The sequence below is a fragment of the Passer domesticus genome, chromosome 1 (genome assembly GCF_036417665.1).
Source record: "Passer domesticus isolate bPasDom1 chromosome 1, bPasDom1.hap1, whole genome shotgun sequence".
In the NCBI taxonomy this organism is placed as follows: Eukaryota; Metazoa; Chordata; class Aves; order Passeriformes; family Passeridae; genus Passer; species Passer domesticus.
In genome coordinates this window covers 48380766-48396373 of record NC_087474.1, presented here as the reverse complement: position 1 = coordinate 48396373, position 15608 = coordinate 48380766, and the positions used below count along the sequence as shown (strand labels likewise).

The following is a 15608-nucleotide window of genomic DNA, read 5'->3' as shown; positions in this document are numbered from 1 at the left end:
ATTTGGGAGCTATCCCAGATGCTGCCCAGCATCACAATAAACATACACTTTCTAACTTTAAACTGTTAAGAGTTTTTGTCCGTCACAGTTGGATATCGGTACTAGACCAATATCCATATTTTTTAATGAATCAGGGTGAGGAGCAATTGCCGTAAACTAAAACACAAGAAGTTTCACATCAACAGGAGGAAGAACTTCCCATTCAGGGTGGCCAAGTATTGGAACAGGCTGCCCAGGGTGAATGTCTGGAGAAATTCCAAACCCACCTGGACATGTTCCCATGTCACCTACTCCAGGTGACCCTGCCTTGGCAGGAGTGCTGGACTAGATGATCTCCCTTCCAAGCCCAAGGATCCGGTCGTTCCATCTGCCTGCATGCTGGGCTAACCTTTTGTTTTAAGAATAAAATAATCCCAAACCGGCCTGTCGGGACAAGAGCCACCACGAGTGAGGACTCCAGAACTCAGCAGACCCCAGACTCAAATGGAGGGAAGAACTGCGCCTGCGGATTAATTAGCACCACAAGCGACAGAAATAACCAGCAAATAGGAACTTGAGTACTAATTAACAAGAAAGTTATTCAATTTAGAAACAGTAAACGCTGATGCCTTTGTTTCTTAATACGTGTATATAGCATAAAGTTTTGACGACCGCTGAGCCCGCCTTTAGCGGTCAGCACCCGCCCCCTCGCTTGGGGCAGACCGCGGCTGGCCGCTCCCCTCAGGAGCCTCCCATTCCCCTCAGGAACCTCCCGCTCCCCTCAGGAACCTCCCGCTCCCCTCAGGAGCCGCTCGCTCCGGGAGAGCGGCGCGGGAGGCGGGGCAGGGCGCGCGCGTGCGCGGCGCTCCCGGAAGCGCGGCGGCGGCGGCGGACCGGACCGGGAAGGGGAGCCCGGGGCTGCGGCGAGGAGCGGCGGCGGTGGCGGCGGCGGCTCTGCCCGCCCGGCGTCGGCCATGACGAACTTCATCTCGGTGCAGCTGAAGAAGGCCTCGGAGGTGGACCTGGCCAAGCCGCTGTGCAAGTTCATTCAGCAGAGCTACCCGGGCGCCGAGGCGCAGGCCGAGCACTGCCGCGCCGCCGAGGAGCTCAGCAGGCTCCGCAAGAGCGCGCTCGGCCGCCCGCTCGACAAGCACGAGAGTGCGCTGGAGACCCTCCTCAGGTAGGGGCCCCCTTCCTCCCTCTCCCCCAGCCCTGATTCCCCGCGGGGCCCCGGCGGCAGCTCCGGGCCCTGGGCGTGGCGGAGCCGGAGCCAGGTGCGGGCGGGCCCAGGTGTGGGCGGCCTTTCCTGCCGGGAGGAAGCGGCCGGGGCTGCCGGGCCGGCTCCGGCGGCCTGTGGGATGCGGGCGCCCCGGCGTCCTGCAGCATGCCGGCGTCCTGCAGCATGCCGGCGTCCTGCAGCATGCCGGCGTCCTGCAGCATGCCGGCGTCCTGCAGCATGCCGGTGTCCCCGGCGCTCGCCGCGCCGCTCGGGTGTCGTGGGGTGTCACATGATGGCAGCGCAGGGAGGGGAAGGCCTTGTCCCCATCACCACCCCCCCCCCGCCAGTGTTTGTGTCGTGCCAGCAGCTCTTAGGTGTACGTAGAAATTGTAAAACTAGATAAGTTAAGGGTTTGGAAGAGAGTTTAAAGATCATGTAGTACCAACCCCCGCAGCCGCCATGGGACCAGGTTGCTCAAGGCCTCATATCCAGCTTGGCCTTGAGCAGTGTCAGGGTTGGGGCATCCACAACCTCCGTGGGCAATCCCTCTGCCAGTCCCTCACCTCCCTCACAGTAAGAAGTTTTTTCGAGTGTAAATTTCCCCTCTTCCAATTTGTACCTATGACAGACCATTTTGTTTTCCATATAGAGTTGGTGTTTCTTTCTCTTTAGTGTTACCTTTTGCTATTACAACTTTCTTTTCACTTCCTGTTCAGTTCTGTGTGTGGATTTGTTTTTGTATTTTCCTACCAGCGTGATTTCCTTTTGTTTTCTATGTTTAGCAGCTTCTTAATGTATTTGCAAAGTCACATCCTTTCTTTTTTTCTGCTTAACACAGTTAGTTTGCTGTCAGAAAGTTTAATGGGGTCTCTGTGGTGCTGGAGTTACCGTAAGTTAGATAAAAAAGATTTATCTGTGCCTTCTGCCTGGTGAAGTGCATAAAGCCTGTGTTAGGACTAGCAGCTCCATTGTCCTATCTCCCTAAAACTTAGGGATTGCAGTGTTGAGAAGAACAAGAAGGAGCTACTGGAGAGGGTCCAGTGGAGGGCCACAAGGATGTTTGGGAGTCTGGGTGTCTCCTGTCTTAGGAGCTGGGCCTGTTTAATCTGGAGAAGACTGGGAAGGATTGTATTAGTGCAGAGAAACACCTCAAAGGCGAGTTTTAAGAGGATGGTGCTGGTCCCTTCTCAGTGGTGCCCAGTGACAGGATAAGGAGCAGTGGCCATAAATTAAAGCACAAGAAGTTGTACCTCAGCCTGGGGAAGAAATTGTTTATGTTGAAGGTGACAGAGTGTGGGAACAGGTTTTGCAGGGAGGACGTGGAGTCTCTGTCTCTGGAGACATTCAAAACCCTCTTAACAAATGCCTTGCCAAAAAGAAGGCAACTTGTGAGAAATGAGTTACTGATGATTATCACCCCTTCACTGGGTATTTGGGCTGTAGAAGTTCTGACTCCACTGATTGTGTTTTACAGTAGCTTTGTAGTTCCCTGTTCTATTTCTGTCTACTGCTGTGTATGCTTTTGAAGGTACTTGAGTTTATGCCTTTGAAGGTCGGGGAAATTGTGAGTATCTTTGAACTGAAAAAGGAACTTTGCTACCCAAATTGAAAAGCATACTATTATGTTCCCTTGGAATTGAGCTTCAATTGAGCATGCTGGAATTGAGCTTCCTTTTCTGAAGGTGCCAGTCAGGTTTGTTGTTAGTCTCTGTCTGAAATCCCTGTTTGGCCCTGACACATTGTGTGACTTCACCCGAACAGTTGCTCTGCAGCACCAAAAGAAGGCAGCCCACTTTTCAGTTCTGATCCTTACACCTTTTCTGGAAGGCAGAATGTGGGCATGGCATTCTGAGCAACTTAAATGAGTTCAGTGGAGGGTCAGATAAACATCAGAGATGGTGTAAAAATAAATAAAAGTAGTGTTTTGGAAAGCCAGGAGGCTGAGCAGAGCCAGCCAATTATCAAATGAATTTATCCATAGTATGCAACTTCACCTCAGGTTTTCCCTCTGAATAATCAAGGGAAACCACTTGCAGTTGCATAATTACCAGCTTTGAGTCAATTCCATGTGATCTGTTCTCTCTGCTGGTGATTGGTGATCAGCAGAAGAATTTAGCTGGCCTAGATGCTGTTGCAGTAGACTGAAGCTGTTGAATGTAGCTCTGAACTGATGTAAACATGAAGTGATATCCTTCCCATGCAGAAGTTCCTCTCTTAAAACATCTGCGTTTTTAATTGTATTGTTTGTGAAGATTTATTCTTTTTATAGTGGAAGTGAGATAAGATGACAGTCTGAATTAACTGTAAGTTAGTGAGGATAAAACAATCAGATGTACGTTTTCCCTTATTTCTAACAAGTTAGGCATGTTTGGTCCATGTCTGACCATTTCTATTTGTTACAGTTGCTAGAAAATAATTTTGCTCTTACTCTGTAAGAGTATTCTGATGTATATTCTCTTAATTATTCTGTAAGGCACAGTTACTTTAAACTGTGCACATCCAGAAGTTTGAAGTATCCAGCTGAGATACACAAGTGCCTAAGTGCCTTGTGTTTCCTCTGAAAATCTCCTTGCCTCTCCAACTTCCAGTGTTTTCCTATTGGTATTTAAGAGCAATACATAGTCTTAATGTTTAATTTCATTGAAGTTGGAGATGAAAACTCTGTTGGTGAAGTAAAGTTAGAAGAACTAATTAGAACACAGGTACCATTTGCATAGTTTTACTTCCTTGTGGCTTTTTATAGACAGTAATACCTAGTAGAGCATTGTAGACCATTTAACTGTTAAGAAATGAGGGCTTAGTCTTCTGATAACTAATCTAGGATTTGCCCATGGTTTTGTAATTTCTAAAAGCCTCGTTTTCCTGAGTAGTCACTACAGACTTTTTTTTTCTTTTACGGAAGAAATGAACCCCGTTGCAGCCACATTTCCTAGACAAGCATTGACCAATAAGGCTTGAAAGCATGTGGTGTGCTGTTGTTCGACTGCTGAATGCAAATGCTTCTCTTGGAGAAGCATTTGTGATAAACGTGCCCCTTTTCACTGGGTAACTGGGAAAGACCTCAGCCTGCTTGCAAGCTTTCTTTGTTTTGTGAGAATCTGAGTGCTCTGAAGGTGAAGTAGGTGAGCTTGGTACAGATGTTTCCCCTTAAATTCTGTCGTAGCAGATTTGATTTAGTGGTGGGTTGTTTTTTTTTTTTTTACCTATGAGTATAATTATAGCTTCAAGGGATTCCTTGCTTCCTTCAATATTAAAGATAGCCTGGATTTTATTTCCTTTTTCTGGAGACATGGAATATTGGTGCAAGTTTAATTGGTTCAATTTTGCTAACAACTCCTGCAGTTTATTTTTTTTTTAAAGAAAATTGGGAGAAAGAAGGGGAGTGGGAGGAGTACATGGTTTTATTTTGAATGCTCAAATTCTCTTAGGGCTCAAAGTTGCAATTGTGGTTTCCAGCTGTGAGTTCAGGACTCTGGTTCTTATCTTGAAGAGCAGAGACAGATCTTTGGTCTTTTTGATGTTCTTTTGAAGGAGATTTTTCTTTATGATTCTTTGGAGGAGGTACAGTATTTGAGTTTAATGAAGTACATAAATTTTAGTTAAATTCTAATTGAAACATTGACTTCCTAGTCATTTGATGACCTTTTTTTACTAGCATTTAGGAGTGTATAATGCCAGTTTTGATGAGAGATTGCTGTATTTTGAGCACTAGATCTGTGTTGCTGACATGTGGCCCCTCCTTTCACTGCTGCAGTTGTAGTTGCTCACTGGCACAGCCAAACACACCACTCCTCTGTTGTGTCCCGTGTTCTCTGTATCTTGATAGATTAAATTACTCTAAATTTAGTTTTAAATTACATCTTTGCATTTATTGTCGTCTTTTGTGTGTAACTGACTTGTGCATCCATTGTGGGTTTTCATTCTGTAGTTACTTTCGGGTTTTGTACTGATGGTTTTGTGCTGTTCTGTGGTTAACATCTTTATTTGCCATTTTTATATGTTTAGTTTTATGCATACCGTTATATTTATGCCATTTGTATTTATAAAACTAAAAGACTTTACATGATTGTGTTCTGGGAATTTTTTTTTTGCCTTCAGAGTTTTAAAGAGCTCTTAAATCTTGAGTAGATTTTCAAGTTCTCTAATAAGAAGAAATAACTTCATATGCTTAAAATAGTAAAGAAAACAGTGACAAATTCTGAACTTGTTTAAAACTAACCAAACAAAAAGCCCTTTTTAGGAGGAGTATACACCTCTCTGGCTTATTTTGTCTGTGGTAGTGTTGACACAAAGAATAGTCTGTTTGCAGGGAGCCAAGGCCTGGGCACACCCGGCTTCACAAGGACATTTGACAGGCTTTGCTCCTTTACTCCATCCTCATGGCAGATGAGGACAGTGTAATCGTGGAATGTGGGAGGACAGCTTGGCTTTTAGTGGCGGCTTTTGGTTAACAAATTAAATTGAGTCAAGAGGAGGCAGCATGCAAAGTCTGCTTTTCTTTGTGATACTATGTTAAACAAGTGTGTTGAGACCAGAGGAGGGCAATGGAGGAAGTATATTTAAGCATATAGTTGCATTAATCTTCAGGGCTAGTTATTATTTTTAACTATACCTTTCACAAAATTGGAAAGTTGTTTAATCTTTATAAAATTGTCATCACAGTAAATATTTGCAGACTTTTTTTTAGCCTTACAAGCAATTTCTTTCAATTTATTTATTGGTGGAAGTCCTGTTGCTGTTGTAGATTATTGTAGTTTTTTACTGGCTTGGTATATTTTGTCTTAAATTGCAGTGTCTCAATTGAAGTCAGAAACCTGTAATCTAATAGACATTGGCAGATACAATTAACTGAATAATACACTAACACTGTTTTTATTGTATATGAATTTTGAAAATTTTTCTTGAATTTTTAAACAAATGTTTAATGTCTGTACAAAAGAGATCTTGTACATGTATCTCATGCCTGTGTCTGTTGTTATCAGTATTTAATAGTGGAAGGAACGGGGAACAATGTTAGTCCTGTTTCACAGGGTATGAAAACCATTACTGCAAGATGTTTTGTATATTGGGAATATAAATTTTTTAAAAACAATTTGCCCAATATAATGTTGAACATAAAGCTGTATGGCCAGTGCTACAGGAAGAGTGTAGGAAACAGGCTTCACATGTTATGTGGTCTTAACAGTTTAAGGGTTTCGTGTTCTGCATCTAGGCTGTCATGTTTCACAAATGGTGCAGGTGTAGGTCACCACTCAGGAAAACTTGGAATTCCTTACTGTTGCCTGGATAGATTGTGTGAGGGACTATGCTCTACTCTCATTATATTTATCTTTCTAGCATCCTTTCCTAAACATCTTCTACTGTGACTAAACAAAATATTGGCATGTAGAAATTGTGGATTTAATTCACTGTGACTACTAGAATATATTCCAATGAAAATTAAGTTTACAACTAAAGAATTTTATCAATAATTGGTCTTTCCAACTGGTTCTGTGCAAGGCAAATGGCATCTGTTTCAAATACATTGAAATTGGGTTGTAATAGTAAGATCAGGAGAGTACAGTGTAGCATGTTTATAATGTGTTAAATGCTGTACTTAATTTACTTTTGCAGCATGACTTAATGTACTCATTGTCTGCTTGTATGTATACAGGGACTCCTTTGCATGGTGCTCTTTTCTAATCCACCATCCATCAGGTAGTGATATCTGGATCAGCTTTGTCTGTGATACTGTTTTACTTCCAGCTGAGACAGGGTTCCCATGTTATCTGTGAAAAACTACCTCCTGCTGAACTTGTTCCTCTACTGAAAGAATCCCTTTAGACAGAAATTGTCCGCCCTGCAAATCCTCCATTTCTACAAATGAGCTTCTTAACTTATGTGTAGAACTTTTGTGCCCTTCTCCCTACCTTACATGCCTGTTTAATAAATCAAAACTATTAATTTCATTAATCTAATAGCTGTGTGGTTTTTTCCTTTTTTTTTTTTTTTTTTTAATTTTAGATACTATGATCAGCTGTGTTCAATTGAACCGAAGTTTCCATTCTCTGAAAATCAGGTAAGAAGACTGCCAAACTAGTTAGTGAATCATGGCACCTATGATGTGTGACTTCCAAGCCTGTACCTAATCCTCTAACGAGTACTTTTATTGAACAAGACAGCTAATCTCTCTAAGCCTTATTTTCCTAATCTCTGTTTGTTTTCTAGTTGGTGCTCACATACAGTCTATGCTGAAACTTCACCTCTAGTGGACATAATTGCCTTTGTTTTACAGATTGAAAAATATTTTGGCTTTGGCTGGGTGATCACTGTGTCTAGGGCAGAAGGGGTTGGGCTGTGCTGATTCCTCTTCAGCTTTCTGCTTTCCAAGAAGTCTAAAATCCTTTAGAAAATAGCATGAAATAAATTCATTATTTCTATGGGAAAACCTATAGAAGTGGATGGAATATGATTTGTGTTTTTTGAAGCAGGAGAGATGTTTCCTTCACAACAGAATAATCAATTTAAAAGCTTATCCCTTTATTCCTGCCTCTTCATGAGGCATAGTTTTTATATAGGTATGGTGCTCATTAGGGTTTGGGGTTTTTTTTCCTGCCATATTTTTTAGAATCGTGTCTCTAGAGAGAAATTCAGCTGAACTTCTCCCTAGTGAAGGCTTCTTCAGGTGGAGACTGGAATAGATCTGTAGGCTCCTGTATTTTGTAGGAGAAAGGTTTGGATTTTCTTTCAATGTGTTTAAAAATACGGCAGAATTTATATTTCTTTAACAAATCAACAAATCATACTTAAATGGTAATATTATGATTAAAAGAGAAATTTCTTTCAGTCTTACAGGTTGTAAGTAATGTTAATCTGTTTCTAACTTCTGCTTGAGTTTTGCATGTAGCTGCATTTGCTTGCAGCCAAGAACTGCACATGGGTTTTCAGTGAGCAAATCCTTTGCTATGGTAATCTACAAACCCTGAGACAAGGAAAACTGGAAAACTTAGACAGCAAGATCTGCATGTCTGTAAACTGTTCCACCTAAAGGGAGAAGTAGTCAGTGGAAGCAGCAATGCATCTGTGGACCAGAACATCCTGCACTAGCACTGCTGCTAGAGGAAAGTACACTTTCAAACAGTACTGTTGCTCTTTCTGAAGTGATTCTCCCCAAGCACTTTAAACTGAGGAAGTTTGCCATCCTTTCTGGTTTGATACCAGTTGCCTACAATTACTTGGTCAGGTGAATAAGGAATTGAACTGTGGAACATGAAAGGAGGTTCAGCGAAGTATTTGCATTGCCTCTGAAGTATATGCTGGAAGTATAAATAAAACATACTGTTTCTCCCTCCATTCTCTTTCCTGAGGGCATTTCCTGATAATGCTGCTATTGAATTCACTCATAATAATGAGTGGATTTTGGTATTGCACAACAGATCCAAATACATGGGTAATTTGGCACACTGGAAACTGCCTGGTTGGGTGATTTCCTTAAACTGTGATTATATCAACCCATCAGGCGTACTGGGAGAGGAGTATCTTGTCAGAAACAAATGTATCTGTTCCTGAGAATTTGAACAGAGCTGAAAAATGATTCTGACAATTTCTGTCTTGTCTACTTGAAATGTTTTGAGCAAACTAATGGAAAGGAAAAAATGTAGCGTAATTTTGTTTTGAGTACTTTTTGATGATTTCCTGAAACTTACAAAATGTTTGTAATGTTCCAAAAAGTAAATGAAAAGTTTTATGCAATTAGAATATAGATTTGGGATATTTTTGATTATATTTGATTTTAGAGGTAAAGATCTTTGTTTTCCACAATTTCCAGGTCTGTGTAACATTTACGTGGAAAGATGCTTTTGATAAAGGATCACTTTTTGGAGGATCTGCCAAATTGGGTATGTGAATGTATCAAGAAAACAAGTGTTAATGATACTAAACTTTGAGAATATTTTTATGTAGTCAAATTAATATCTTTCTAGCATTCTCAGCATAGTTTTCAAATGAATTCAACTGTACTGGTAATAGATTAATCACTTCAATGTTGATAGTGAACAAGTAAATACCATGCAAAGAATTTTTACAAAATTGAGATTTTATATTAGATTTCCAGAGGCACAAATAGATGTGCAGTCTGATAGTAGTTGTACTGTCTGCTTCTCAGATGTTTTCTGGCAACAACTTCAGTTGATACTAATCACAATTGTTCATGTTAACATTAAGATCCTCTAGATTTTGGGTAATGCAGCTCTTGCTGTTCTAAATGAGTAAGATGGAAAGTGCTTAGGAGTGAGTGAGTCCACTTAAGAAGGGGAGTGATGATGGCTGGCTACACTAACCTAGTCTTGATACCACATTTTCAACAGAATAGAATTATTTGCCTATGCTCCAAAATTACTCTTCTATCACTTCTTTTTGAAATATTTTCGTACAGATTTAAACACTCAGGAAGAAAAAAAATTGTCTTTTTTTCTCATGAACATGATGAGTTTGAGTCTAATTTGTTTAGTCATAGAGGGACAATCCTGCACACAAATTCAGGATCATGAAATGGATTTGGGACACTTGCCAATATAGAAGTAAGACTAAATCCTTTGAGTGAGTGAGGAGCAGTTCAGTCATGTGTCATCATTCTTTAGTATTTCTATTTACACCTAAGTGTTCATCATGATCAGCATTGCAAGATGACCATTGCAATTTTAAAGTTCCAGACAAAGCCTGAAAAATATGTTTGAACTTTACTCTGGTTTTATTTTTATTAAAGTTTTTGCCAGCAGCTACTGGAAGTCTTTGCAGTTTGCTGTGTTCTGAATACACATGCTAACAGTTGTGCTTGTGTGAACTATATCTGTAACATTACACCACTTACCTGTGCATACTCAGGTGATCCTTGCTTTCTGTTCCAACTGTTCTAAGAAGTCCTGGATAATTGGAAACCTGCCTGAAGATGCTTTTTTTTCCTCAGAATTTGACTTGCTCTTTCTTCTTTGGGCCTAATATTTAATGAGGATTGAATCGGTTTCTTTGTAAAGTTCAGAATGTTTATGATGTAAACATAGTCTGTAAATTACTAGAGATCTGTAATAATTGTGAGAAAAAAATCAGTAACTGTAACAATGGTGATTACTGTAACACTTTGAATAAATGTGGTGTTACTGCAGCTTGAGGAAGCTTGCTTGTCTGCAGGTTAATTATATACTAGTCTAAATAATCTGTGAGGTAGATGGCCAGAAATCTATGCAGCAGTCTGTGTCAAATATCAAAGAAGTTTTTAACTGAGATTTGAGTAATGCTCAGTTAACAAGCAATGGGATAAGGGTAATTTTGAAACTTTGAAGCAGATCTTGGTGGAAAGAAATTAACAAAAGGAGATTTGGTGCTCGGATCAGAATTGGTGGTGAGGTTTCTCAGTGTAAAGCAAAGTGATCAGTAATCAAGGAAGCAAAATTTCTCTTGACTTCTAAGAGGAGTTTCCAGATAGAAATTTAGCATAAAACTCCTGAGACTTCTGTGGCAACAAGATGCAGGGATGCGACTTGAGAGTTCTGGCTCTTGCTGTGGTGCCCAACTGTTTGCTTCCCACCTTCCCCTGGATCCCAAGTCTGTATCACAGTGGCAGCTGACAGATACTGTGACTGCTTGGAAAGGGACTGAGTTCACAGCATGACACATAATCTGGAATATATTGACTAAGTTAATAGGTAGTGCTGTAAACAGATGAGTCTGTGGAAAATCTGTATTGCTATAGTAAATCACACTTGAGGTGCAGTCCAGAGTATAAAGTAATTCTGCACTTCACAAACCTTCAAGCCATATTTTCTGTTCTGTCTTGAGTTTTAGTCTTTTCCAAGTCTAAACAACTTTTGTCTGAGTTCAAGACCTTATTCTTAGAAAAATTCTGGAAAATAAACCTTGAGAAGGGAGATGATCTAGGTAAAATAGTGACTGTGACAGTGTAACTCACTTGGAAACAAGTGGGAAAAATGGCACATTAGATTTAGGCTTGCTTGCTGAAAACTTGGTGCAGGTTAGTGAGCACTAACATAGAAGCTTCAGAGAGGTGTTAGATAAATATGTAGCTGTTTAAGGAGCCTGGATATTAGTGAAATGAAACAAATGTATATATTGAGTACCTTCATGTTTTAATGATAACTGTACCTGGGTTTGTGAAATTGAAAATTCACTAGTTGTCACTCCTGTATTCTCCAAGATGACTGTCTAGATACTTTTTGACACTGGTAGGAACTAATATTTACAGTATTTGTTTTTTTCAAGCACTTGTGTAGGGCAACTGACCTTTTGAAAGCAATTAATATTCAAAATGGTTCCTGTTCAGGTATTTTTAGTTTCAGAAGTGTGGGCTCCATCCTCTGGGCCCATGAAGTACTGCAGGAGTCGCTTCTGGGCAGTCTACACTGCTGCCTAGTGAGATCAAGTTTTCACTAAGTAAATCCTGAACTGTTTCAGAACATGTATAGAGAAGATATTTTTCAGCATTTTCAGCCCGAAACAGTAGCTTTAAAAATGAAAAATTCCCTGTATTTCAATAGATAGAAAACAGAACATGTAAAAGTCTTTGTAATTGGTCAGTTATTGTGAAGGGATTAATGTATGGAAGTTCATATTTCAGATGACTACTCGGTAATGCCTCAAGAGCCAAAAAGCTTCACTCTAGTTAGAAAGACTTTGAAATTATTTTGTATGCATTTTCATGCTACTGCTTTTATGCTTTGTGTTGCTTTCTGTAGTTGCTCACATGGAAACATTTTGTGGTGGTACCAAATTAGACATTGTAAAGCCTTCAGATTGAAGATAACTTCAACCTGAAAAGTTCAGTAAGATTGGGGTTTTGTTTGTTTGTTTGTTTTTACTTGAAACTGTTGATACCTTTACTGATAATAGTAGTGTTGGCCTCATGTGTAGGATGCTGGAGAGCTGAAGTTTATTTTCTTAACAGTCTGGCTAACTGTCTGTCTTGCCTGCAGCTCTGGCGAGTTTGGGATATGAGAAGACCTGTGTTTTGTTCAACTGTGGAGCGTTGGCAAGCCAGATTGCAGCAGAACAGAATCTGGATAACGATGAAGGACTAAAAGCTGCAGCTAAGCATTATCAGGTACAGGGAGTCCCTGCTTCTACTTATGAATTCAGAATTCATATTGTTAAAAAACCAGACAAATATCTCTCAATTTTAAAACTGTATACACATACAAAAATATATATACATGTTTTCCTGCTTTTAATTGCAAAGATGGATTGGCTGTATACCTGGTCTTGTGTCATACTTGTTTGTCAGATTTGGAGGATATAATTCTATACAGTTCTCCATACGCCCTCCTTTAAGTGAGTTGGTAACTAAACCTTCAGCTTAAGATTTAATAATTTTAGGTAGTATAAATTTTAGTTTTCACAAGTATTACAGTAATCTTACATCTTTCTGGAATGTGGTAAAATCTTAGGCTGTTAGGTGTAACAAATATGCCATTATTTATAGTCTGTCATGATATTGGTCTCACTGTAAGTGGCTACAAGAATGAGAGGTCACAATGGGTTGTTTTTAGTGGTAAACAATAAATGGGAGACCATACACTAAAGAAACTTTTATAAAAAAATTTTATATGTGTGATATTTGTTAGTGGGCAAATGTATATGAAAAGAATGGCTGATAATATATTTTGTTTTACTTAGTTTGCTAGTGGTGCTTTTCAACACATTAAAGACACAGTTTTGTCAGCCTTGAATCGAGAACCTACAGTGGACATCTCTCCAGACACAGCTGGGACTCTCAGTCTTATTATGCTGGCTCAAGCCCAAGAAGTCTTTTTTTTGAAAGCAACAAGAGGTATATTTTAATTTTTGGCTTGTATATTTAAGGGCATATTGCAGCTTGTCCGCAAAAAATTTTGAAGAGTTTTAAATTACCAAGAGCCCGTCAAAGGTGTTTCAGAAGTTTTAATGTTTGCCTTTTCTGATCCTCCTCATGCTCCTTGTAGGTCATTAAACATAAAATACAGATGTCCCTTAAGAATTTGTCTAAGGTTCACCTGACAGTGCAGTTCTTCTATCTGCTTTTTTCTGTTCATCTTTACAAATGATATTACTGAATTAATTTTTTCCCTTTCCCCCTTGAAGACAAAAGACTCTGAGATAACTGAGAGTACTAAAAATGGTGTATAAGGGGTTTTGCAAGTACTCCCCTACTCCTCTGTCTAGGGAGTGATCTCACGAGAATTTAGAAAGAAATGTCTGTGTTAGAAACCAATGAGATTTTCTAAGAGTTGAAGGGAAACAAATTCTTTTTGGTTGCTCCTGCTTTTAACAGAGAGACTCTTTGACCAATTATTTTAGAATGCCCAGTTGATCTCGGAAAGAGAAATTCTGCAGGTAGAACAAAAAATAATTTCCCTAGATGTTAAAGGTTGATTAGGTGAAATACACATTCAAAGTCTAGCTATCTTAATACAACTATTAGAGAACTTAGACTTCAAAGAATTATTCTGTGTAATGGTACTATCTTTGATACAAAATTTCTTACTCTTCTGCTCTTCTTCCTTTGTTCAGAAAAAGTTGCTCATCTAGAAGATAAAGATAGAACTAAGGACAGAGGTCAAATATGATTGCCCACAAATGGCTCTCTCTCCTGACATAGTTTGGAGTACTTTGGAACAAGACCTGGGTTATCTGAACTGCGATATTTCTTGTCTTCACAGGGAAGATACTTGAAAACTCTTGTAGCCTTTCTGCTTTTAGGAGAAGCTCAACAAGAAACTGTCATCCTTTAGCCAGCTGATAAATTATGTTTGTTCTTTATCATGATGGTAGTAGTATTTTAGTCTCTGGCTGTTCGGACATTGTTTTGAAATAAATTAGTACAGCAAATGCCTGAAATGTTTCCTTCAGGAACGGAGCAGGTGCTTCCCTCATTTTGCGTGACAAATAGATTGTCATCATCTGGATTTCTTCTTTTCCAAAACATGAAAAAGACAAAACAAGGCTAATCCAAACCCCAGGTGTACACAGTGACCTGAAGATTTTGTGATTACTCCTAAGACACAACTCTGACAGTGTTTTAAAGACAGTAAGGTTAATAATCATCTGATTATGAAGGCTGTAGATTTTGCTGGATTTAGGCTCTTTTCTCTGAGGGGAAAAACATTTTGTGAGGAATCATGTTTGACAACATGATTACCTTCAGAAACCGATTTTTCAAGCACAAATCCTTCAAAGTTAGATCTCAAAACAGAAATTAAGCTTCTTGCTGCATTGACTATTTACCTTACTTGGAATTTTCTGGGCTTTCTTTCATGTGAGATAGTCCATTTATCAGCTTACCAGCTACAATGGTATTTCTGATAGAACTGAGTTTATTTAGAAGTTAAAAGAAAGTAGAAGTGTTTGACAAAAGCTAAGTTAGTCAGTCATATCTAACTTCATTACGTGGCTACAGGTCAGTTATTTTAATTTCTGAGCCTTTCCTAGTGTTTTCTTTAAATGTCTTTAAGACATGTTTGCTGTTCTGAATCAAGTCTTATATTGTAGCTGCAATATTTTAAAGATACCTGGGTAAAAACTAAAGCTTCTGATGGTGAAAGATATGTTTTGAGTTCTCTGCATGGACAAATGAGTCTTCACTAACATTTTCTTTGTTAATGAAAATGTGGTTATTATGCCATTATGTTTTTTCTTTCTTAATGGTCCAACTATAGGAAGGAAAATGCAACTGCTGCATATTTGGTGGGTCTAGAAAGGAAAGTTATTTAGGTTTTTTGTGTGGTTTGGTTTTACTAAATATGTGCTGCCCCAGACAGGAACATTCTAGCAAAGAAAGGTGATAAATCTCATGAGCTACTTTCTCCCATCTTGTCCTCTAAAACCAGTTCCACAGTGAAAAGGTCTTCCTGGCATATCTTAAACATGTTTACTTCATAGAAGCTGAATATAGTATATCACAGTTCTTGTCTGAAATGTTGTACATAGATGTGTGAATATGCTGGTGTGAGCAGACCACTTGGGAATTCTTTGGTCAAATTTTGGCAGATAAACATACTCTGAAGATTTTCTAATCTCCCCATAGTCATGCTTATCAGTATGTCAGTACCTAAGGGTCACTGGGTGCTTGTTTCTAAGGGCAGCTATTTAGAGTGGACAGCCAGTGTTTGCATTGATGCCTGCCTTGTCTTGGAAGGCTGAATTGCTACTGCAGGCCAGAGGTTATCTTGGTTATCTTTATCTCTTTTATAAAAGGAGATAATCTCCAGCCTGCACTACCAATAGCGCATATCTCCTTTATAAAAGGAGATAGAGAGTTGCAGAATGTTCCTATTCTAGCAGCTTTGGCTTCAGGAGCAGGATGAGGATGTGAGGCAGGGGACACCACAGCAGATAGGCACATGCACGGATAGGAAGTAGTGGATATGACTTCAAGGAGCTGTGG

The 15608-nt window shown here is 39.7% G+C and overlaps 1 protein-coding gene across 2 annotated transcripts in view; it reads left to right on the top strand.

Annotated features, from left to right (window-relative positions):
• The first annotated feature begins 815 nt into the window (after positions 1-815).
• PDCD6IP (programmed cell death 6 interacting protein) overlaps positions 816-15608 on the top strand; it is a 28639-nt gene continuing 13846 nt past the window's right edge. For both annotated transcript variants that reach the window (XM_064419068.1, XM_064419061.1), the window contains exons 1-5: positions 816-1159; positions 7202-7256; positions 9006-9075; positions 12163-12290; positions 12863-13016. In XM_064419068.1, the coding sequence (XP_064275138.1) occupies positions 954-1159; positions 7202-7256; positions 9006-9075; positions 12163-12290; positions 12863-13016 (613 nt within the window). In that variant the 5' untranslated portion in view covers positions 816-953. The remainder of the gene's footprint in view (positions 1160-7201; positions 7257-9005; positions 9076-12162; positions 12291-12862; positions 13017-15608) is intronic.